The following is a 25,441-nucleotide window of genomic DNA, read 5'->3' on the forward strand; positions in this document are numbered from 1 at the left end:
ACGGTAGGGTGGGATCGCATCTGACTTCTTGAAGAGCAATTTCGTCCGGCGAATTTGAGTGCGTGGCTATATATTGCAAAAGTGCCCCTTTCTTGCGGCGGTAGCCTCTACAATTCCATTGCCAAATGCGCAGGGGTTCGGGCGTATGACGGGTGTGTGGCTTTGGTGGTCTCGACTTGCTAGCCGTGTTGAGGGGGTGGCTGGGCGTAGTTTACAGCATTGCCGGGACGATCCGTTGTGGGTGTGAGGCAGGGGTGGACGCGGCGTAAGTCTCGGTGATCTCTGTCTCCTCCATGCGTGTCTGCGGGCAGTGTAAGTGGGAGAATCAGCTGGGGTTGAACTTGTTTGAGCACCTCGCGGATGGCATCAGTTACGAGGGTTCGGAGTTCGTTCTGGAGGGACTCGTGATGCATCCGCAGCTGGCTCCGGATTTCATCAATGGTGGCGGTGGAGTGCTGTAAGGCTCGTGTGTGTTGTTGACGGAGCTCGTCGACGTCTGCCTCCAGTTTTTGTATGGTGGCCGCGAATTGGGCTTGGAGATCGGTTCGCATCGCCTGGAGCGCATCGGGTATTGGGGGTGCGTGTGTGGGTTTGGGGCACGGTGTTGTGATGGGGTGGGACGAGGAGGTGTTGTTAGAAGGGAGGGGACGAAACTGCCCTGTCCAGCTCACCTTGAGGTTGGTGCTCTGCGGCCGGAAGTTAGGTGGAGCTTGGTTTCCGCGGCTGTCGCTGGCCTCCCGGCTGCACCCTGGTACCCTGGATTGGCCACGGCTCGCTGACCGGCCTCGGTCCCCGCGTCTCCGGTCGTGGCTGTTGCTGCGGCCGCACGAACGGGACTCCGTGGACGGTACCTCCGAATCGGCAAGCGGGCGCTCGGTGGTTGCACAGGACTGCAGGGATCCCTGGGTTTGATGGGCAACAGTTTCACCGGTACAGTTAGTGGTGTTACACTGTTGGGTAGTGGCGGGAGGGAAAAATGGTGGCGAGTGGTTTGTCGATGCCAAGGATCGAAGAACATGCGTCTTGTTGTATGGGCGTCGTTGGCGGACCGGGCAGCGGGAATCCGTGGCCGGGTGGTCTGCATGGCAGTTGGCGCAGCGGGGAACGCACACGTGATTTGGCACTGGGTTCACCGTCCCACAAGCGCTGCACCTGTGCGTGTCCGGACTCGGGCAGACGTCAGCTCGGTGGCCGAGCTTAAGGCATATCCGGCATACTTGGTGGCGAGGTTGAAATACGCGGCAACGGTATTCTCCCCCGTAATAGTTGACGTAATGAGGCACATGAAGACCCGCGAAGGTGAGAAGGGCGGTGGTAGATTTTCCCATCATCCTGGCGTGGATGATTTCAGTGTTTGGTGACCGCAGATGCTCTACAAGTTCGTCGGTGGTGGTGTTGGCCGCGATTCCCGTGATTATGCCTTTGCTTGAGTTGTCTGGGACAGCAATGTAAGCGGTAACTTCATACTGCTTGCTCTCCATGTTAAGGGTGGTGATTTGCTGGATTTTCTTAGCGATGTCCAGGTCCGGGGTACTCACTACGACCAGGTTTTGGTCCCTTCGGATGCGAAAAGTGATGCGGTTTTGTGTTGCGTCGGATATCTGCGCTGCGGCACTTATTGTGTTGGTGACACACTGAATGAGCCACTGGGCAAGGATGAGGCCAGTACGGGGTCGAATGACCACTTTGTAATCCTCAAGCGGGAGAGGTGGCAGTCGCGGTTGGTCGGGTAGGCGCTTGTCCGTTCGGGAATGGTGCTGCGGAGTGGTACAATTCGGTAAGGATCCGTGTTGCTGGTGGGAGGGTTGACCAACAATATGAGACTGCTGTTGTCGGAGGCGCCTCTGGCTGTTACGGCTTACGACTTCGGTCCACGTGGGAGCTATACGTGCCGGCCGATCTTCAATACCAGCGGGGTCATCGGATAAAATATGAGGATCAGAATTTCCGTGCTCAGTTTCCATTTCCGCAGGGCGCTGGGCGTCGGAGGAGGTCCCGCCGAGCGCGCGGACGGGAAGGCCGCGCGGGGGAGCCTGCTCGACCGGTTGGGTCACTGACCCTGACGGAGGGGACGGAATGGGCACCGCCGTCGCCGCGCCCGGTGGGGTTGTAGAATGCGCCGAAGCTCCGTCGTCTCCGTCGGTAGAGCCGATGTCGTGGGTAGGCTTAAGGGAAGCGGCGGCACACTCACACTTGTTGCAGGTAAAACGCCGCTGTCCAGACACCAGCATGGCCAGCTCTTCATCTGGCCAGGTCACACACTTTACATGCACTCGACTTTCACAGTCGGCACATCGAAGAAACTTTTGTTTCCAGTAAAAACTCTTCGAGCACAGGGAGCACGCATCCGTGCTCGGCACCATCTTGCGGGCGCTCCTCCTACTAGGTTTCGCCACTTGCTTTGCAACCTGCCTCCTAAGGTGGCTGATGAAGTGGCAGACGTCATCGGTCCACCTTTGAACGATGCTCCGTACCAGCGGCTCAAGCAGGGTATTCTGGACCAAACTACGGCGTCCGAGAGCGCGCGACTCCGGCACCTGCTCACCCACGAAGAGCTTGGAGATCGCCGCCCTTCCCAACTACTCAACACCATGCGACAGCTCGTGGGCGCGGGCAACGTGGACTCGAACGGTGCGCTTTTAAAGGAGCTCTTTCTGCAGCGCTTGCCACAGTCCACTCGCATTGTTTTATTTTTTTATTTATTTACACAGTACCCACAGCGCCTCAGGCATTACAGTGGGGGGGGGGTAGTACAACTTAGATCAGCTGCTGCAGGGGACTTGAGCCTCGACCGCGCCGCCGAGCTTGCTGATAGAGTTCACGACGCGATTTCTCCCTCCGTCGCCAGCCTCGCTTCGACAGCAGAGTTATCGGCCGTGTCCCGATAAGAGTCTTGGATCGATCAGCTTGCCGCTTCCATTGAAGCGCTTCGGACATCCCCTGATCGCCGATGCGGCTCCTCCCCTGCTGGTACCATCGCACTATCTGCTGGTACTATCTGGCACTGCTGGTACTATCTGCTGGTACCATCGCACTTTCCAGCACCGCGCCCGTCACTGCACTTCCCCATGCAGCTGGTCGGGAAACGCGGCGCGAGATCACTGACGGCGGCATGTGACCTCGCTTTACAACCTGGCCGCCTTTTTCCGGTCACGGATCGCATTTCTGGTTTGCGCTTCCTTGTGGACATGGGTGCTGAGGTCAGTGTATTACCAGCCACCAAGGATGAGCGTACTTCTAAGTCACCTGGACCTATGCTTCGTGCAGCGAACTCTACCTCCATCGCCACGTATGGTCTGCGGTCCCTCACCCTCGACCTCGGGTTGCGGCGCGCCTTCCGGTGGGTCTTCGTAGTAGCCGACGTCAATCAGCCCATCCTCGGCTCCGATTTCCTCACCCATTTTGGCCTCGACGTCAGCATGCGTCACCATCGCCTCATTGACAGCAAGACACGCCTTTCCATCCTGGGCGTCCTGTCTACTGTCGCTCCAACTGGCATCCGCACGATGCTTCCCTCATGCCCGTACGCAGGAATCCTCAAAGATTTCCCTGAGGTTACGAGACCTTGCAACTGAAAGCAGCCGCCCAAGCACAGCGTTACCCACCACATCATCACGCGTGGTCGACCAGTCGCAGCTCGGCCGCGCCACCTCTTCGGTGAGCGTCTGGCGACTGCTAAACGTTAATTCGAGCACATGCTGGAACTCGGTATTATCCGCCCATCGTCCAGCAACCACGCCTCTCCACTGCATATGGTTCCAAAGAAAAGTGGAGACTGGCGCCCGTGCGGCGATTACCGGGCGCTCAACGCTCAGACTGTCCACGACAGCTACCCCTTACTCCACTTCCAGGATTTCACCAGCCACTTGGAAGGGTGCACAATCTTTAGCAAAGTGGACCTTGTCAAGGCGTATCACCAAATCCCCGTCGAGCCTGCCGATATCCCGAAGACAGCCATCACTACACCTTTCGGCTTGTTTGAGTATGTGCGCATGCCCTTTGGGCTACGCAACGCAGCTGAAACATTTCAAAGGTTCATTGCCAAAGTGATGCGCGGCCTTCCAGCTGTATTTGCGTACATTGACGACATCCTCGTCGCGAGTCACACTCCCCAAGATCACGAGCGTCACCTTCAAGGACTCTTTGAACGCCTCCAACAATTTGGCCTGGTTGTCAACGCCAAGAAATGCGTCTTCGGGGCTTCCGAGCTCGAGTTCCTGGGCCATCACATCTCGGCGCAAGGAATTCGCCCTTTACCCTCTCACGTTAAGCCGTCAAGGACTTCCCAAAACCTACCAGCCTCCGCCAGCTTCGTGAGTTTTTGGGCCTGGTGAATTTCTCGCCACGCTTTATACCCCACTGTGCCGAACTTCTGCATCCACTGACTGAGCTTCTGCGCACAACCAAGAGCTCCTCATCCGCGGTTTCCTGGTCTCCGAAGCTCAGTCGGCTTTCAACGCTGCTGAACCAGCCGTCGCCGATTCGGTGCTTCTCATCCACCCTAGAATCGACGTCCCCACTCGTATCATGGCAGATGCTTCCAGCATTGCAATTGGCGCTGTTCTCCAGCAGAGAATCGACTCTGAGTGGCACCCGCTAGGTTTCTTCCCTCGGAAGCTCCAACCTTCCGAGACGAGCTACAGCGTTTTTGGTCGTGAGCTGCTCGCCATTTACGCCACCATCCAGCACTTCCGGCACTTTCTGGAGGGCCAGCACTTTCACGTTCTCACGGACCATAAGCCTCTGGCGTACGTTTTCTGTACGAACTCCTCCAAGTACGTCGCACGGGAGCTCCGTCAGCTCGCCTATATTTCGGAATTCACGACGGACATTCGGCACATCAAAGGTACCGACAACGAGGCTGCTGACGCACTTTCACGCATTACCTCCATCGGCAGTGCTGCATCTGCTGTGGACTGGGAGCGCCTAGCTCAGGCGCAACTTGAAGACCCTGAGCTGAAAGCACTGCGGGACCACCCGGGTTCCCTCCGTCTACAACTTATGCCTCATCCGTTCGTTCCTGGCTCACTGTGGTGTGACATGTCAGCGGCGGCTCCTCGAGCCTTCGTTCCGGCTGCCTTTCGTCATGCTGTTTTTCACTCGCTCCACGACATCTGCCACCCCAGCATCCGAGCAACTCAGCGCCTCGTTACACAGCGGTACGTCTGGCCGAGCATCAATGCGGATGTCCGCCAGTGGGCTCGTTCGTGCCTCGCTTGTCAGGCAGCCAAGGTGCCCGCCACACGAAGATTCCCGCGCAGCCTTTTTTGCCACCTAGCTGTCGATTTGACCACGTGCATCTGGACTTGGTCGGGCCATTTCCTCCCTCTCGTGATTGCCGCTACATTCCGACAATGGTTGACCGCTTCACGCGTTGGCCCGAAGCCGTATCGATTCCGGACATTACGGCAGAAACGGTCGCAAAAGCCTTCGTTTCGGCATGGGTTTGCCGTTTCGGATGCCCCGGGATTGCTACCACGGATCGAGGCAGGCAGTTTGAATGTACTCTGCTTACTTCCCTCAGCCGCTTGCTTGGCACAAAATACTGCCATACCACGGCGTACCATCCATGTGCCAACGGCATCGTTGAGCGGCTCCATCGCCAGCTAAAAAGTGCTCTCACTGCGCGTCTGGATCGACAACACTGGGTCGATCACCTTCCCGTAGTGCTTCTTGGCCTGCGTGCCGTCTTTCGTCGCGACCTCGGCTGTTTAACTGCTGAACTTGTCTACGGCACATCCCTGTGGCTTGCTGGGGACTTGTTCGTCCCTACGGCCTCCTCGCCCCAGCCGCTTGAGTACCTCCAACGCCTACAGGACTGCATGCAGCACCTGCGACCGGTTCCACCTCGGTCTTCTGACCACCGCATCTTTGTGCATACCGACTTGGCGTCTTCGACACACGTTTTCCTCAGGCGAGACGCTGTAAAGGCGCCTCTTACTCCCTCCTACGACTCCCTCACTCCCTCCTACCCAGAAGTCCGCCACCATACTGTTGAATGGCCCAGAACAAGTCGTCTCGTTGGACCGCCTCAAACCGGCCTACCTCGATACGCCACCCAACGAACTCCGCTCAGACATCACAGGCATACACACTCAACTCCTCGCCCCCAAATCCAACGCTCATCCGCCTCGCCGTCACGTCAGGTTCGACATTCCGTCTGGGCGGGGGGCCCTTTAGCGCCCTTTTGTCAGCGCTCTTATCCGGCGCCAAGGTGCGGGCTATTAAAGACGACGACAATAAAGAGACGAGCTGCGCGTGCTGGGTGCATGAGCACGCACTGGCAGTTCGATTCCAAAAGCCTGCCACGCTGGTACTCTCTCTCTTGCGCTGCACTGCTAACCCGCGGTTCCAGACAATATAAACGCGACGACCACCCATGGATCAATGCGGCCTTTAGGGTTTCCTCCATATTTGAGTGGTTTGGGTCTGGGTTTTGGTGTGTTACACAGAGAGTAACAGGCCTATCACGAAGGAGTGAAACGGAGTGTCACATGTTTGTCCGCTAGGATAAATCTCGAGGCCTCACAGGTTTTAGCTAGGAGGAGGAAGAGCGGTAATTTATGGAGCGTCGGCCCGAACAGAAGTACAAATGGGCGCCAATACAACAGAAAGCTACGGTCGACACCGTAAGCGCCTCAATTTGAATGTCGTCGAGTAGATGTGAATCCCTCCTGCATAGACAGAAACTTGCCCGCTTGCAACGCCGACTGGGGCAATATTCTTCAGCTTAAAGTGCTTTCACAGCAACATTTTCCATCGCTTCTTCTACTTCTGAGCACGCGGACATAAACGGCTGCCGGTTTATGAGTGCACGAGTTGGGGGTGGGGGGCATGCAATTGCAGCTATATGTTTCATGCTTTTGCTTATGACATATCCGTTATTCTGGCGGGTGGCCTAAACTTGTAATTCAAAAGGTTTATTGCTACCTATCCGGTGTCTGCTGAGTAGCCTGGCGGCTTCATGGTCAGTGTTTTACATAAAGTATAAGATACCTACTACGCGGGAGTAAGGCAGCTCTATAGCTGTCCGCGAGAATAAGGCTGCGGTTCTTCGAAGTTTTATTCAGGTAGTTGGCTAGGATGTATGCTCATTTCCCAAATTACAAAGAAACATGTCTTCTTTTGTGCACTCTTTGGACTGCGTGCACCTTCGCATGTGACCCTTCCTCTCCCAAGTGGAAGGGTGCAATTTTTTTCGTCTATCTATGCCTATGACGCAAGGTAAGGCACTTATCCCCTACTTCATTGAGTGAAGCTATTGTGAACGAACTAGCTCAGCAACGAGTTTTGTTATACCGTTCACCTTGTGTTGTTTCTTGAAGTTACGCAGCCTTACTCTTCCCCCTTCCTTCTCTTCCCACGCTCCGTTTAAAACAAATGAGCGATTACTTTTTAAAGGGGGTGTGAAAAAATGAAGCTGGCGATGATATGAGCACTGCTGACAGCGCCGAACTGTTCAGTGCTGCCTTTTTTAGTATCCTGTCTTTTATGTCGCCTATCAGATTATTCCATTGGGTGTATTGTCTGTAATCGAAAAATTGAAACTGTGTTCTTCAGCAGGTGTGGACGAAATCAATTCTAAAGTTCCTAAAAACACGAAATCTATTTCTTTAGGGATTTTGTCATTGTTATTCTCACAGTCACTTCGCACAGGCCACTTAACAGACGACTGGAAGGTGGAGAAGGTCACTCCGGTCTTCATATCTGGTAACAAAGACAGCCCCCTAGATTATCGCCCAGTCTCTTGTACTAGCGTACCCTGTAAAATCATATAACACGTCATATACTCCCAAATCATTCACTTTCTTGACGCCAATAACTTCATCCATCCTGTCCGTAACGGGTTCCGTAAGGGTTACTCTTGCGAAACCGAATTAGCCCTTTTCGTTCAGGACCTGCACACGTCTCGATACTAACCTGCCGACTGACGTAATATTTCTAGATTTCTGGAAGCGTTCGACAAGATACTTCATAAGCGACTGCTCATGAAACTTAGATCTGTGAATATACGCCCTGATATTTTAACTTGGATCGATGAATTTCTAAATAACTGCTCCCAGTTTGTTTCACTCGATGAAGTGCCCTCTAACCCCCGTCCACTAAGATCAGGTGTTCCACAAGACTCTGCCCTCGGTCCTATTCTCTTCTTCACTTACATTATTGACCTAGCTTCGCATGTCTCCTCCAGTATCTGTTTGTTCGCTCATGACTGTGTAATCTATCGCTCAATCACTAACCCGACAGATCAAACAGCTATGCAAGATTACCTTTACCACGTGCAGGAATGGTGCGACACGTGGCTGATGAAACTGTCCCTTTCCACCGCCTTCGCAACCTCTTGTTGTTCCCTTACGTAATCGCTAACATCGCCCTTGAACGCGTGAAATCATACAAGTATCTCGGCGTCACCCTATGCAATGATCTTACTGCCGCCTGCATGTTACCAACATTATGTAATCTGCAAACAAATCTTTAGGTTTTCTGAAACTTCACTCCAGCACGCCCCATCCCCCCCCCCCCCAGTGTCAAGCTACAAGCCTACAAATCAATTATCCGCTCTAAATTGGAATATCCGTCTGCAATCTGGAACCCAAACCAAGCATATCTTATCAACTCACTTGAAGGAGTTCAAAACCATGCTACTAGGTTTATTCATTCTTGGTATTCGTATAATATTAGTGTATCGTCTCCCAAAAAAGAATCTGCTCTTTCAAACCTTGACGTCCGCCGTCGCATTTTCAGCCTCTGCCGGTTTGAGAAAATTTTTCACAGCGCATTCCGTCATCCCTACATCATTCCACAGCCCGCATATCTCACCGCACTAGTCATCCACTTCAAGTTGCCCGTCCACGTATTAGAACGACCGCTTTTTCTATGTCATTTTTACGGGCTGCAAACGACTGAAATGATCTTCCCTACAACATCGTGGCCATTCCTGTCCATCAACATTTTTTCGACGCACTGTCTGCACATCCTTCGCAATAAAAACCCGTGTCAATAAACAAAAACTTTATTTCTTAACCCACCACTTATGTAATACCCTCTGGGGGATCTTTAAGGAAATAAAGTGAGGTGAATTGAAGTGAATTGAAACCATTATAGGTGTCCTCTATATTCTGACGTAATGCTCGTCTACAGCCAGATTCCCCAATCCCTGAAGGACTTTGAATGACTGATTTGACTCGGCTCAAGCCTCAGCAGTCATTCAGAAAAAAATATTCACTATCACAATGTGAAGAATTCTTATACAAGGCCAGCCTCTTCTCTTGGACTTTATTCGCACGTTTGGAAAGAGGACCTCGGTTCCTTCTGCATGTTGCTTACGTTCATCATGGGCCGATGTTCCTTTTGAGAAAGGAGACCTAAGCTCTTCTAAGCTGATACTGCTTCTGCCATAATAAGGCATATTGCGAGTAGAGCGGCGGGGCCAAAAGGGAAAAAATAAAGACCAGTCAAACGTATACGCTGCACAAGCAGGAATCTGTAAGGTAACCAAGACAGCTGCAAAAGTGACGCGGCGGAACGACGAAATAGGAAAAATGATAAGGAGTGAAGGAGGAAGAGAAAACGACCGACAATGTTCACAAATGCTTCCGACAACGCATATTACCCTCCGGCCGCTCCAAATCTGCTTCCGCCTTCTCCAACGTACACCTTAAGATGTAACAGGGTGTTTGACGCTTGCTGTCGTGGCGAAGGAAACAACGGTTTCTTTTTCTTCGCGACTACTTCCCACACGGCGAGCAAGCCCTAGAAAAAGCAGCTTAGGATTTATAGAGAGAAAAATAATAAAAAACGAAGCAATAAAACGGCAATGGGGGCTTTGCACCGGCACCCGGCCACGCCGAAAGAGTGCATTTTCCCGTGGCTTTATTTCCGGCAACTCAGGAACAACTGGCCACGTGTCCAGGGCGAAGCGGAGTGCTGTATCTTACGGCCGGTGTGGTGAACGAGGCTCTTGTTCCTAGGGGTGTGCGGAGCTTGGATGATACCTTTCTGCATGGGTTGTAGGGCAGCGAGTGTGTCCACTTACCCGGCCGACGCTGTCTCACCGGCTTTGCGACGTGATAACGGCAGCTCCGCATCAACGCCGGGCGGAATAACCGGTGGTTCTTCAAGCTTCCTGCTATTCATGCCTAACATGTGCAATTTGAAGGGAAACGGAAAGGAGAGAACAGTGAAACAGGGCCATGTTCAGAAATTTCGCCGGAGACAAGCACCTCTTTAAATGCGACAAGAAGTAATAATGGGGGGTATTAGGTAAAGTGGGGACAGGGGCAACGCTACACGCGCAACGCATTCCCGCTAAAGTAATAAATACCTAAAATCATGGCAGCAAAAAACATTCTGCCATTACTCCGTACTGAGTTGCTTGACTGGATAAAAATTGAAAACGGGCGGCCAGAGTGTTAATCTTTAGGTTTATCAGGTGGCTCCACTAAAGTGTTTACGCATTGTGTTAGTTAACTATGTGCGGCTTTACGCGGTCCTTATGGGGGCAATGAAGAGATGGACAAGTCTTACTTGGGTTTGTCTCGGTGTGTACGTAAATTCCGCTCATGCGGCTTCGCAACAACACCGTCGATTGAGGGGTGCAATATGGTTGTCGCGCGTGCGAACACCCGCAGTGTTGGCGACACAATAGTGCCCTGGGTACTTCCGGCGCTGTTCGCCATTCTGCAAGAAGTTCTATTGCTCTTCGCTCCCTCACACTTCGCACATACGCACTGCCTGCAAGCTACGCTAAGTCCCGCCCAGGCTGCCAAAGGACCGCGCCGTCCTTGTTACTCCGCTCGCTCACGTTTGGCGGCGTCCGCCATCCACACCAACGCTACGAAAACGTATGTGCATTACCAAAAAATGTCGCTGAGGTAAAAGACCCAGGCGTTTCGTTTCCTCTTTCTCTAAACTACCCCCAAACACGATTTTCTTCCTTCAGAGGGCCCTCCTGGCCAGGGACACGCGTTTCGCCAATGTATATAAAACTTAGGTGAAAAAAAACAATTACTTATTGCACCCTCTGTGCTTTACTGTAATATACCTAAAGTCACGTGACATCCAGGTCACGTGACAATCAAATTCTGTGGCCTGTGAACATTGCAAGCCTGGCATCACGACAATTTTGTGAACGAAATCTTAAAGAATGGAAATCATAAAATTTTTTACTGATGCCCATTATTCTGCTGTTTGTCCTCAAACTGATTTTCATAGCCACATTTCGATATAAAGTTTAACAAATTCAAATTCACGTTTTTTAGCGTCACATGATTTTGGAGGTCCTAGAAGAAATCTATAAAGAGGCTTGACAGGGCCCGCACACGCCCGGTGTGCAAACAGTTGAATGTTATACAGCGTACTTCATTATCTCACCTGTAGTACAAAGCATCAGTTGAATATTAAAAAAATAGCTCTGGCTTAGCTCGGCTAAGCCAGGATATACGTACCGAGAGCTAAGGTTCAGGTGGTTATTCTTAGGATTCTTGGTTGTCTAGGATTAGCTGATTATCCTGCTTACTGCTGCTAAAACGATTTCTAATCCAATTTATTCCAATCCAATCCAGTCCAGTACAGTACAGTACAGTACAGTACAGTACAGTACAGTACAGTACAGTACAGTACAGTACAGTACAGTACAGTCCAATCCAATCCAATCCAATCCAATCCAATCCAGTCCACTCGAGTCTGGTCCAGTCTAGTCCAGTCACTGCTCCTCGCGCATGCGCAGCACGGTTCTCAAGGAGCCACGTTAAACGCCTATCAAGCGTCACCGGCGCACCGTCAGACTTGGATACGGCGCAACGCAGGCGCACAGCTGGGCATGGGACGGCGGCAGTGCGTCTGCCGCGGCTGTGACGTCAGTCCTCTGGAATGCGCAGACCGGTGAATGTGCAGACCCAATTGTCTGCACACCTGTACTCCAATTGGTTTGGATTAATACAATCCTATTTAATCCAATACAATTCAAATTAAATCCGATCCAACCCAATCCAATGCTCCTCGCGCTTGCGCAGCACGGCCCTACAGGTTCCGCGCGAAACTGCTCAGCCGCGGCTGGGGTAGTTTACGCTACAAAAATAGAGGTTGGTATTCCAAAACAAAAGAAAGATATTGACGGTGAGATGTTTGAGTGGCGCCCTCTCGCTCTGACGTCGGCTTAGGGACTCGCACCGCTGTCCCTGCTACACAGCGCTTGTTATGTGCGGCAGTGTCTGTGATAGAAATCGCCCGCTATAATGCTTTAGTGCAATAGAAACATATCAATAGTAATTCAAATATTTTTGCCCGCCCCTGACATATCTGAATAATTTCAAGCTGTACGCCCCCCCCCTATGTTAGAAACACACGAGGCGAGAGAGAATAAAGTCCTTCAATGCATCGGTCAGAAGATCATGTGCAACTTGCCCTTTCTAACTTATTTGCGAGGTTCAGTGGTCAGAGCTCCTCGATAAGCATACAAATTGCGTAGGATTCGCTACAGTATTTTTTAGATGCACTTTTGAAGACTCAACAGTCTAATGCGACGCAACAAGCAGCAGCCCCTACACACGCCTTGCACAGCCGGACATAAAGCGGCTGTCTTCTATTTCTTTCATTGTGGTTGGCTTGTATCATAAGAATGTTTGTTTTCTGTGTCCAGAGAATTAATTTTTCTGCCGAGTCATAAGCGTGTTATTAATAGTTTTGGGGATGTTTGGGAGGATCACAAAGATCGTGCGGATATTTTCTTCAGGTAGTATTTCTGCAGCGTAAGTTGTTTATTCACATGCAAATAGAATGAGAATTGTTCTACGCACACCGCGATGGCGCTCCCCGCACAACGTACGTTTCCAGGCTGCTCGAAGGCGGCTTCTGTGCTCCGAATTTCCACCGTAACTATCGTTATCATAAAGAACTGACTGTTGACCCAAACAATTATGTTATGATTACGGTGTTGAAGGTGTGATATTGTCGCTTAGAACGCAATAAATGGTATACGTTTACATATGGAAAGAATTTAAACAGATAAATATTTCCAAGCAGCTCTTTCTTGTTTCCGCCCCTTCCAGGCGTCAAGAACAAATCCTGGTTTACTCGGGATGGCGTTCTATGAATCGAAGAAAATTACTGTTACTCTCCTGTCTTGGGCTCCGTACCCGGCGCACTAATCAATTCGTTTTTACTGCTAAATAAAGTTTTCTCCTCTTGCTCCTCTTGAGTACAGTTTTCCTATAGCGAATATCCAAATATTGGGTATATATATTTCGGTGGTGAATGCACCGAATTTCTTTCCATGTCTGAGCTAAGATAGTGCTGCTGTATTTATACCGTACACGTGACTGGTGTTGCTAAGTAAACCCCCATACTTTTTAGAAGTCTGGTATAAACAAGCACGCTCTATACACACAGCGGGTTATTTCGAATTTAAGATACAGTTTTTGGAGCCCATAGTGCATATCGGCATACTTTCATGCCATGCCAACGTAACGTGATGTGATACATTGCCTTCGATCGTTCTGCAAAATTGCAAAGACTGTTTTAAGTTATATTATGATTACCGGGAACCGTTATACCTTCTGCGAAAGCGGACAGCCCCGAAGGCATGGAATTTGTTTTGGTCTTGCTTTTTCACTGTTGTCAGTTATTAGCAGCTGGCTGCTCCCTTTGTTTTGTATATTACTGAATGCAGAAGCTGACGCTTACTTCCACTCTTGGCGCGCCGGACAGGCCCGGCTTCGCGAAAACTAAGGCGACGCCGGCAATGTTTCTTACGGAGGGGTGTCAAAAACTATACTTAAAATAACGCCATAAGTTAGTGTAGGCGATTTCAAGCGTTTTATTATGATATAAAGTTGCGCACACGCAACAGCTCGTGCGGACAAGCATGAGACGTCAACGGAGCGCAAAGAAACAGCAGATAGGACAAGCCCGAGTGAAGCAGACGACAAATGTGAGAGTCCGTAAGACGACTTCACGGAGGCGCGCTTCGCAGCGCCGCCCGTGGTCGCGCTCACCACCAATTAACACTCACATGGCTGAAGGGGGTGAAAGGTACAGGTAAAACATGCACAGCTGGATCTTTGATGCGTACATTGTCACTAACGTTAATTTTGACTTACTCAGAACCCTGACCGGAATAGCAAAGGAAAAAAAAAAACAAAGAGGCGAAAAGAAAAAAAGGAGAACACTCCAGACACCGAAGAATGGCAGCATCTGCATTCCGTGGATGATGGGGAGGGAGCGGAGTACGGGGACTCGAAATGACATTCAAGTTGCGCCCCGAGTGACATCCGATTTGCTCCCCGACCGTCATTTGACTTGAGCCGTGAATTGCACCTTGATTATTCCCCGAATGAAACTGCAACCTACGGCTCAAATCGAATTTTGCTGGATTTTTGCTTGGTGGTGGTATGCACACGGATGACGTGGACGGACATTGAGAAGTCCTTAGGTACTCCGCACCGTTACAGGCGAGTGAGTAAGCCATATGACTCTGGGGTGCTAACTCACGCTCGTAGCCCAGTGAGTAAGACGACTGACACTAACTCTATCTGGTGTACCAGACAGGGGCTCGAACCCTGCCAGTGGCTGTGAGGTTTTTTGTGATTGTAAATGCTATGCGCAAAGACGTGGACGGACATTGTGTGGTCCTAAGGTACTCCGCACCTAAAAAACTTCGCAGTAGGCACAGCAAGGTCATTACAGACGTACATCGCAAGAGAAGCAAGGGGAAGAAGGCGTGTTTACGCAAAAGTTCATATAACTGAAAGAAATGGCTCAACAGTTTGAATGAGTTGGAAGGAATATCTGTGTTTCTTCACTTGTTAACGTATTAAGAACGGGCGGAGACTATTTTTCAGCATCTTTGAACCATAATCTGTTCAGCATGTGTTAACTTTGTACTGTTCTTCGGGATGGACAATGCAGTACGTCGCATCATTTCTTCTTACTTTAGTTAACTGGGCCAAAGTCTCTTCTCTCTTTTTAGTTCTATATGTTAGGACCGGCATAATCGAGAAAGATAGTAAACATTTAATATTAACCGTATTCAAAAGCTGAAAGAGCTGGGCTCTTAAGGGTGGGTAGGAAACCTTAGTAACCTTGCGAATGTCCCGTTTTTGTGGTCGAAGTGTCTTCTTGTTTTCTGACATGGTCGTCGCCTACACCACCGCTTTATAATTATTAGAGGAGAAAATTAATCAGCTGTGCAAAAAAGGAAAACCGAGGCAATGGGGGCTCGTAAAACGTATCACTTGTGACCATTTTTCAGGTAGGTAAATAACGTGTCGATCTCAAGATTAAATTTTCGAGAAATAAACGCCGAGGGTTTCAAAACAGCGTAACATTTAAAGTTGCATATTGACGATCACAAATGATAGAAGAGAAAGAATAGATTGCGTGGTCGAAATAGTATTGCGTAAGTTCTATCAACGTTTTATAATTTTTTTACATTACAGGCGTTAGTAGTTTTACCAGTTTTCCATGACTTCGTGTAGCGCAAAAAAACGACACAGGACACAGGGAGGCGAAACCCAACTACCCAAACCCAAACTCTAATTACCAGTTTTGTTTGCCTAGTTCGCTAGACCAACACCCGACAGGCTGTAAAATAACCCACTCGTATAATCGGTATAGAGAATGTGATCGTCAGATAGATCATTGTCTACACGATCGGTAATATAAAGAATAAAACGATGGGTCCGTACATGCTGCCTTTTGGTCCAGAATGGCTACTGGTCTTATCATGAAGCAATGATTGCTGATGTCTACAAAGTGAGACGGTAATGAAGATAGCAGATAATTACAATAGTATTTTGCCATAGAAACCACTGTATTCAAGTTTAAGCAGAATACTTTTACTATCAATAAGGTCGAAAGCATTCGCAAAAGCTAGAGAAACACCATTCACCACCCTGCGGGTATCGAAATGTTGTTAAATTTCCTCCTTTTTCTGCCAATAATGCTGCTTCTATGGATAGATCTTGCCAGAAACCGAATGCGGCGTAAGTGAAAATGTTATGTCCGTCTGAAAAAGAGAGTAGATGTTTAAAAATTGCAGTTACGAGTGTTTTTGAAAAAAGCGGGATGATAGATATATGTAGTAGTTACAAAAGTCATTACTGTCGCATTTTAAAAAAGAAAAACTACGGTAACATTTGCACATTGAATATCACGGCGCAGTATTCTCCTCGACAAACAGACGTTAGATGTGTGGTAGAATTGGCGAGATTACGTCGATGACATGTTTATTCGGTTTCATTTTAAAGCCGATTGTGGTCAGCTTTCCTATTTTCAACCCTTGGGAATACATAGATAATTTCACCTGGCACATGCGCTATATAAACATAGTATTTTGCTGTTACCGTTGATTTGGAGAAGGTCATACTGTATTTTTAGACACTGATGCTGTGCACAGCAAATATTCACAAGAGCATTTGTAGGTAACTTTTAGTTAACAAACCATTGCAAAAAATTTTTGACAGGATGAAGTGAGCGTCCAAGTAAAGATCATTATTTTCCGGCTGCGTTTTGGACATTTTGCTGCAGAATCAAACGTGTTGATAGAACGTTGTCGTTTAGAAGCGTAAGTTCATTTCTAACATGATTTTTAAACTTTCAATTTTTAAATGTATCACCATCCATATTACAAGTCTGTGGTGCAGTTGGTTCCTTATTTGGTGGTGGTTGCCAGCGCCACTTCGACTGCACGGGGAGACCAAAGCACTGGGACGGGCTAGTTTGTCTGACATGACGGAAATAAGATTGCACTAAAAGAACAGGATGTCTTCTTCTGCTTGTCTTGTTCTTTTATGGCAATTTTATTTTCATCGTACTCGGGAAGAACTGGACCTTCTTTTTTAACCCCCGGGCCGTGACTGGAGCGTCTAGGACATGTCAAGAGCGGTCGACCAGCGCTGATCCCTGTCGAGTCAGAGCCTGGGTGTTCAAAAAGAAGGTCCCTTTCTGCCCGAGTATTGGAGCACAGCCCCGCCGGTAGCGTAGTGGTCATCGCATCAGACGCATATTCGGTAGGTCGTGGGTTCAGATCCAATCCTGCTGGCATGTTTTTGTCCACTTTCTTTGTTACTAAAAAGCTGTATTCTTCGCAAGAATAATAAATGACTATCGCATTTCTTCGGTCGTTGATTACATTTGCTTTGTTGACTGCCTACCCTTATTTCTGTTTGGATTCAATGAGCCCCTCGTGTCCCATATATATATATATATATATATATATATATATATATATATATATATATATATATATATATATATATATATATATATATATATATATATTTATATATATATATATATTGAAAGGGGGTTTATTGGTAGCGAAGCGCAGTCACAGAAACGGGCAGTCCAGGCTATGTCGGGCAGACTAGTCTTCTGCTTCTTCTGTCTCGCGGCCGCTGCTGGCGATGATTCGTGAACCAGCCATACGGGCGGGTTGGCCAGTGGTTGCACCAGTTTCTCATTACAATTACCCCCCCGGAGAAGAGAGGCCCATCCTGGCTGTTGCGTCATGGCGCCAAAGAAACGATCGGTTCGTGGTAAGGCTTCAAACGCTGCACGTGCACGGTTTCACGACCACGCCTTCGGAGGTCCGCAGAAGGGGTCTTAGGCTCTACAACGTAATTGACTGGGGAAACCCGTTCAATGACGCGGTAAGGCCCGTGATATTTCGACAGTAGCTTGCTGGATAGTCCCGGTGTAGTAGAGGGCACCCAAAGCCACACCAGGGAGCCAGGTAAATAGGTGGGGTCTGCAGCAACGTCATCATGACGATATTTTTGTCTCCACTGTTCTTCGGCAGTGAAACGTCGCGCAAGTTGTCGGCAGTCTTCCGCGCGTTTCGTGGCATCACAAAGGGGCGTACCCTCTGAAGGATCGGGTCGGTAGGGTAGGATGGTGTCCAGAGTGCATGAGGGCTCACGTCCGTAGAGCAGAAAATGGGGAGAGAAACCCGTTGTAGCTTGGGTGGCGGTATTATATGCGTAGGTGACATAGGGTAGTACGAGGTCCCAGTTCTGGTGATCGTCGGCGACGTACTTGGCGAGCATATCCCCTAGTGTGCGATTGAAGCGTTCTGTCAAGCCGTCTGTTTGTGGGTGATAGGCAGTAGTTGTGCGATGCACGACGCGGCATGCCTTGAGCAGTGCTTCAACAACTTGGGACAAGAACACGCGTCCGGGATCACTAAGGAGCTCGCGAGGCGCTCCATGTCGCCAAATGAAGTGACTGAGAATAAAATAAGCGACGTCTCCTGCTGCAGCCGTTGGCAATGCAGCAGTCTCGGCATAGCGCGTCAGTTGGTCGATACCGACAATAATCCACCGGTTACCAGCGGGCGTACAGGGCAGAGGTCCATAGAGGTCAATGCCAACGCGGTCGAAGGGTTTCGCTGGACATGGTAACGGTTGTAAGGGACCGACTGAAGTAGCGGGAGGAGACTTGCGGCGCTGGCACGTGGCACATGACTGGACGTACTTCCTAACAAAGTTGTTCATGCCACGCCAGTAATAGCGCAAACGGACCTGATGGTACGTCTTCAAGACACCCGAGTGCCCGCAGGTTGGGTCGGCGTGAAGGGAAGCACAAATGTCGGCACGGCGATGGCGCGGGATAACAAGAAGCCATTTGCGTCCTTCATCGAGGTAGCTACGGCGGTAAAGAAGGCCGTCGCGCAGTGCGAAGTGGGAAGCTTGTCTGCGAAGGGCACGGGATACTTTGTGTGGGAACGGTCCAGAGAGGACGGAAATAATGGAAGAGATCCATGGATCCTTGCGTATCTCAGTGCATAAATCTTCCAAGGAGAGAGCAGAAAGAATGCTGTCCTCAGTCAAAACACAGGCAACCTCAGGAGGAAGCGGCGATCGGGACAGAGCGTCAGCGTCTTGATGTTTACGGCCCGACCGATAAATGACGCGTATGTCGAACTCTTGAAGCCGAAGAGCCCATCGACCGAGGCGCCCGCATGAATCTTTTAAGGAGGACAGCCAGCAGAGCGCATGGTGGTCCGTGACGACGTCGAAAGGTCGGCCGTACAAATAGGGTCGAAACTTTCCCAGCGCCCATACAATGGCCAGACATTCCTTTTCCGTCACAGAGTAGTTGAATTCCGCCTTTGTCAACGTGCGACTCGCATATGCGACAACGTACTCGCTAAACCCAGGTTTCCGTTGTGCCACCACTGCGCCGAGGCCAACTCCACTGGCGTCAGTGTGGATCTCCGTGGGAGCGCCCGGATCGAAGTGCCGAAGGATAGGCGGTGAAGTGAGGAGGCGCCGCAAGGTCGTAAATGCGTCATCGCACGCTGGCGACCAGGCCGATAGATCACCGACGCCGTCAGCGAGAAGCCGTGTAAGCGGGGATATGATCGACGCGAAAGTCCGTACGAAGCGGCGGAAGTAAGAGCAGAGGCCGATGAAACTCCGTAAAGCCTTATATAGTTGTCGGCTTCGGGAATTCGGCACAGCACGCAACTTGCTCTTGTCCGGGAGTATTCCATCCTTAGACACGACGTGACCCAAAATGGTGAGCTGACGCGCGGCAAAGTGGCACTTTTTAAGGTTGAGTTGTAGCTGGGCGTTGGTGATACAGGTAAGTACTTGCTGGAGACGTGCAAGGTGCGTTCCAAAGTGAGGGAAAAACACAACGATATCGTCTAGATAGCACAGGCACGTCTTTCACTTCAAACCTCGTAGCACACCGTCCATCATTCGCTCGAAGGTGGCAGGGGCATTACAGAGCCCGAACGGCATGACCGTGAATTCAAAGAGGCCATCCGGGGTTACAAAGGCCGTTTTCGGGCGATCAGCATCCGCTACAGGCACCTGCCAGTATCCAGAGCGTAAGTCCAGGGATGAAAAGAATTCAGCTCCTTGTAAGCAATCTAGGGCATCATCAATGCGTGGTAGAGGATATACGTCCTTGCGCGTAATGCCGTTTAGGCGCCGATAGTCCACACAAAATCTAATCGAGCCGTCCTTCTTCTTTACGAGAACAACGGGGGAGGCCCATGGGCTGTTCGATGGGCGAATGATGTCCCGTTGGAGCATGTCACGTACTTGCTCATCGATCACTTGACGCTCGCTAGGAGACACCCTATACGGTCGCTGCCGCAGCGGCACATGCGATCCAGTGTCGATGGAATGGGTGACGATAGAGGTACGGCCAAGCGAGGGTTGTGCGCAGTCGAACGACGAACGGAAACGGCACAGGAGTTCCAGAAGTTGACATTTCTGCGCGGGCTCGAGAGCGTGATCGATTGAAGCATGAAACACGTCGTTGGAAAGCTGTGTCGTCGTCGAAGGGGTAAGAGCGGAAATGTCATGATCAGGCGTATTGTCTGGGACGTCAACGACCCGACAGGAATCCACGAGCTCGACAGTGCCAAGGCATTCTCCCCGTAGCAAGGAGCATGGGCTTGCGGACGGGTTCGTAACAATCATGCCAGTTTCGCCAGAATGAATTTTCAGCACAGCGAAAGGCAGCGGTATGCACCTGCGGCGGAGGAAGACCTCGGATGGCGTGAAAATGGCAGTTGCATCCCCAAAAGAAGTACAACATAGCGGCACTACAACGGCGGACTGGGGAGGAATGGTCATGTCGGCGGCTGCGACCGGTTTAGCGGCGGATGACGCAGAATTATCGTCATAGGCGTCGTCTGGTAGGACAGAAAATTCAACTTCGTCACGCGCACAGTCAATAAGGGCGTTGTGCCGAGACAAAAAGTCCCATTCCAGAATGATGTCATGAGAGCAGTTGGGAAGCACGATGAATTCAATGACGTACACTACGCCCTCGACGGAAACGCGAGCCGTACATGCAGCCAAGGCATGAACGGGTTGGGAGTCGGCGGTTCGTAAGGATAGTCCAGAGAGAGGCGTCATAACTTTACGAATTTTGCGGCAGAGATCGGCTCGGATCACGGAAACTGCTGCTCCGGTATCGACCAGCGCAGCAGTCGCGACACCTTCGACTGACACGTCAATAACATTTGCGGGAGACAGTGGAGGGCTTGGACTTTTTGACGGCAACGCAGTTCTTGCCTCCGGAACTGCGGCTGTCAGTTTTCCTCTGTGGCAGGAGTGGAACGACGACGCATCGGCGAAAGCGAGCGGCGGCGCGGGGACTGAGAACGACGGTCGGCGAAAGGCTGGCGGGCGGAAGCCGAGGGCGCGTACGAGTCCGAAGCGGTTTGGGGCAGCGTCGGGGGGGAACCGTATGTGGGTTCGTAATATGGATAGCGGCATTCCGGTGAAGGACCGTTGGCACGCAGTACGTGGCGGCGACAGTAACGTGCTACATGTTCTGGGTAGTGACACGAAAAGCAAATCGGCCGGTTGTCCGCAGTACGCCAGGGATTCATGGATTGAGTTGGAACCCGCGCCTGAGGAAGAGGTCTTGGTGGAGCCGGGAGTCGGAACGGCGTTCTCGTCTGCGCAAGCCGTCCCGCGACGTCGGCGAAAGTAATCGGAGCAGCCACGGGAGTCTGCTGGCTAAAAGAAGGCAGCACTTCCGCCACCTGTTCTTGCACTACATGCCGAAGAGTAGACTGAGGAACAGGGCCCAGCTCCGGAGTAGTATTTGAAGCGGCATGGCAAAGTTGTCGAGCAACCTCTTCGCGGACAATCTCTTTTATACGGACCAACACAGATGGATCGTCGAGGTCAACGGCTAAACTCGCAAGCGGCTCATTTTGGGCGAGTGGACGCCGAGTGAAGGCCCTTTGCTTGCGCAGCTCGTCATAACTTTGACAGAGTCTGATGACGTCGCTAACGGTCCGGGGATCCTTGGAAAGCAGCATCTGAAATGCGTCGTCGTCGACACCTTTAAGGATATGTTTTACCTTCTCAGTTTCCAACATGCTGGGGTCCACGCGCTTGCAAAGGTCTACTACATCTTCTGTGTAGCTCGTGAAGTCTTCTCCAGTTTTCTGAGCCCGTACTCGTAAACGCTGTTCTGCTTGAAGCTTGCGCACTTCGGGTCGCCCGAAAGCTTTCATAAACCTTTCCTTGAACTCGGCCCAGGTACTCATCTCTCGACGATGGTTATTGAACCAAAGTTCGGCGAGATGCGTAAAAGAGAAGCCCACGTTGTTTAATTTCATGGCGTCGTCCCACTTGTTGTGCGTGCTGATGCGCTCAAAGGTAGAAAGCCAGTCTTCCACGTCACGATCGTCTAGCCCGCTGAACGAAGCGGGGTCCCGCGGGCGTATGGTTCCAGGGCAGACAATCGGTGGCACCTGGCCCGCCGGAGTAGGCTGATTCTTATTTCTGTCTTATTTCAACGAGCCCCTCATTTCCCATTTTCTGATTCGCTACATGCTTAGCCAGGGCCTCTGTTCTGGCAGTCTTGGTGCCAAAGGGAGCTTAAGAGGGTTCAACGCGGGTCGACCACTCTCGACATGTCGTAGACACTCGAGTCACGGCCCGAGGGTTAAAAAGAAGGTCCCCTTCACCCCGAGTAGTCCGAGTGGCGCTGGCTACCACCCCCAAGTGCAGGAAACAAAAAAAACTACCTTAACATAAATACCCGAGAAAGTGCTGGGGAAACCGCCCCGCCGGTAGCGTAGTGGTTATCGCACCAGACCGGTATTCTGGAGGTCGTGGGTTCGGATCCCACCCGGAAGGCATTTTTTCACCACTTTCTTTTCGACTAAAAAAATTCTTCATTTCTTTCTAGGACCCACTACAATCTCCCCTTTGCTTTCCGAGGTTTTCTTGACTGCCAACCCTTATTTTCTGTTCTATATATATATATATATATATATATATATATATATATATATATATATATATATATAAATAGTTATTAGCCTTATAGTCAGGAAAACTTCTCTCTTTTTCACTCCCGAGCTTGACCAGGAAAAAATATAAATACAGAACGTGAACACGACATAACACAATAATCACGTAATAGTAAGTAGAAATGGTACTGTAGGAACGAATCAATAGCCGCGCTTGGGCAGCCTTTATAATTCCCGCCTCTCTTAAACCTATGCGCGTACCTTGATACTGTTCGCCAAGTGCTTTTTAAAATCGGATCACTCGGTGTATTCTTGACATCACTTCTTCAAACAACTCCTGACGCGAAGACTACATGCCATCGTGTGCGATTAAGGGGCAGGCTTTCCTTGCCCTTACTTGACTTCCTTTCTGGTGAAGCTAAGGTTATTGTTGATGTGGGCATGTTTTGTAACTTTAATTAGCACAGTCACTGAAGAAAAGGCTATTTTATTAGCAAAGATATACGAACAAATCCGTTCGTAAGAGTGTAAGGTGTATGAGCTTCGACAGAACAACTTAGTTCAATTGTAAAAATTTTCCCACCACATCTTCGGGGCCATCTTTGCCGGGAAAACTTCTCGGAGACAACCATTCCTTTCTGGACCATTTTCTCAAAACCTACACTGAGGATAAGCCTCTTGTTATTTCCGAAGACGAGGTAGAAGGCAACAGGTTTTACACAATACTAATTCTCGGGCGCTTCAATCGCTAGTTAACACAAATTTGGCAGTTTATAGTGCACCTACATTCACACGTCCCACCACCCGTCCTCGTGTTTGTCCGGATAGGGCCCTTGTATGGTGCCTTTCGGAATGTACAAAGTCGCCGACGAGAAGGGGTAGTTGAAGTTGCAGCTGGCGTCAGGTGGTCGAGCATTGTAACAGTGCCCGTCGCTTCAGTCTTTGCCGCAACAGTGCCCAGTCTGGTAACGGGCGCGCCTTATCAAATTAGTGGCCGGCGTGCACTTACCATGGGTGTCGAAAGAGGGTGAGGAAGAGTGCTGGCACGCAAGGAAGCAGCTCGCCACGACAGCTGCCCATGAAAGCTGGAAAGTTGTTGCCTCGTTAACGAAACTACGTGCGACTTCTCACACGGGAGCTCGCTTCTCTGATTCACCCTCGCCTCCTCGTCCCTCTGACACGAAGTTCCCTCTCGGGCGTCGTGAAGCGGTCCGCTATGTCTCTATGCAAATGGAATGCCCTCCTTCAGGGAGCGTTTCCCTCCTGAAACGTTCCCTATATACGGAATTATGGGAATGCGGAGTACATCCCTAGCATGACACAAAGCCGCCACAAATCGAGAAAGATTTTTCAGAAGCACATGAAAATGAACTAGTGCATGCCTATTGAAACATTTGACACCGGTTTTAAGCCTCTATGATCAATAGAACCGCGAAATCATTGTCCGTATGAATTCCGTATATACGGAGTATACGGAAATCATACGGAGAGTGATTTTGCTTATTATTGAAGATAAAAACACGAAAACAGGGCCAAACGTTCATAATGTCCGAACTCATATATTTCCCGTGTTTGTAGGACTAATATCTACATTCTCTACGCTTGGGGGCGTAACACTCCGTATGAACTGCGTATTCCCATAATTCCGTATGTACGGAACTTTTCAGTAGGGTTTTAAGCACATGAGGCCATCTTCGCTGGCAGAAATACGATAGCTGGGGGCAACGGAGTCGTTATAGGCAAACAAAATAATGAAATCAATACAACAAATAAAAAGACTAAGGGACCCCATAGATTTGAAATTAATAGGCACTTGAAAAATTACTATCATTACCATAATGGCTATCTAAGCTTCCGCACCAAGGCCTTCCTCAAACATCACCAAATGATCCCGTCGTTTGCTGCGAGAGGCCCATGTTTGTGGGCGAATTTTCTTGTTTCTTTTCTACATGAAGTTATTGGCGCTGCCCTTTTTGTGGACCCGTCCCTGTGGAGGCACTCTCTTACCCTTGCGGGTCACCCGTTGTCATTTTATCTCACTACATTGCCATCCTAAGCTCATTTCCTTTTCGATTTGTAAACTGCACTATCTTCTACTGGCGTACGTTCACTGTTCCAGAGATTTTGTTTCTGTAATTGCGCGTTACGCTTATCGTCATGCGTTCCACGGCCCGTTGTGTTGACCTACGTTTGCTGTTCAGTTATTTAGTAAGGCGCCAAATTCCCCTCCCGTACATTATCACCTGTAGTACGCATGGGTTGTATACTATTGTCTTTAGGAATAGAGGTTTTTCAACTTTTTAATTTTGGGGAGTGCTTGCCGAGTACATCCCCCTTATGCATATTGCGCCCTGGAGTCCTTTCTCTCGGTTGCGATTAGCGCTGACAGCTTGTCTAAGGTAGTTGTATTCCGTTCACATTGCAAGTTTTATTGCCTTGTTTGCAGTGCAGGATCGCGCGTAGGCGGCCATCGCAGATGTGCTGAGGTGGTGGTTAGTGTGACCGGCGGCGTTCAGACGACTGTAAGCGCTACAAACCAAGTTCAGGTTTTCGAGATTGATCAGGTGGGACTCAAGGCGAAAGAAAGACGCGCGGGCTCTCCTGGAAATAGCCTAATGGGGCAGCTGAGAATGATAGTCGGCATGCCTATTTTGCAAAAACGAGACCCAGCGGCTGTGGCAGTAGTTTTCAACGATGCCGAGC

At 50.1% G+C, this 25,441-nt stretch overlaps 1 protein-coding gene across 1 annotated transcript; it reads right to left on the reverse strand.

The window, feature by feature from the left end:
• Positions 1 to 211: 211 nt before the first annotated feature.
• Positions 212 to 25,068, reverse strand: LOC144163741 (uncharacterized). The gene is made up of 4 exons (XM_077694478.1): positions 25,060 to 25,068; positions 21,638 to 22,234; positions 672 to 902; positions 212 to 301 (listed from the first exon to the last, which is right to left on the reverse strand). The coding sequence occupies exons 1-4, from the start codon at positions 25,066 to 25,068 to the stop codon at positions 212 to 214; spliced, it is 927 nt and encodes a 308-aa protein (XP_077550604.1).
• Positions 25,069 to 25,441: the final 373 nt, after the last annotated feature.

This window comes from Haemaphysalis longicornis, unplaced genomic scaffold (assembly GCF_048455015.1).
Source record: "Haemaphysalis longicornis isolate Haplotype H1 unplaced genomic scaffold, Haemaphysalis longicornis Haplotype H1 scaffold_13, whole genome shotgun sequence".
Taxonomy (NCBI): Eukaryota; Metazoa; Arthropoda; class Arachnida; order Ixodida; family Ixodidae; genus Haemaphysalis; species Haemaphysalis longicornis.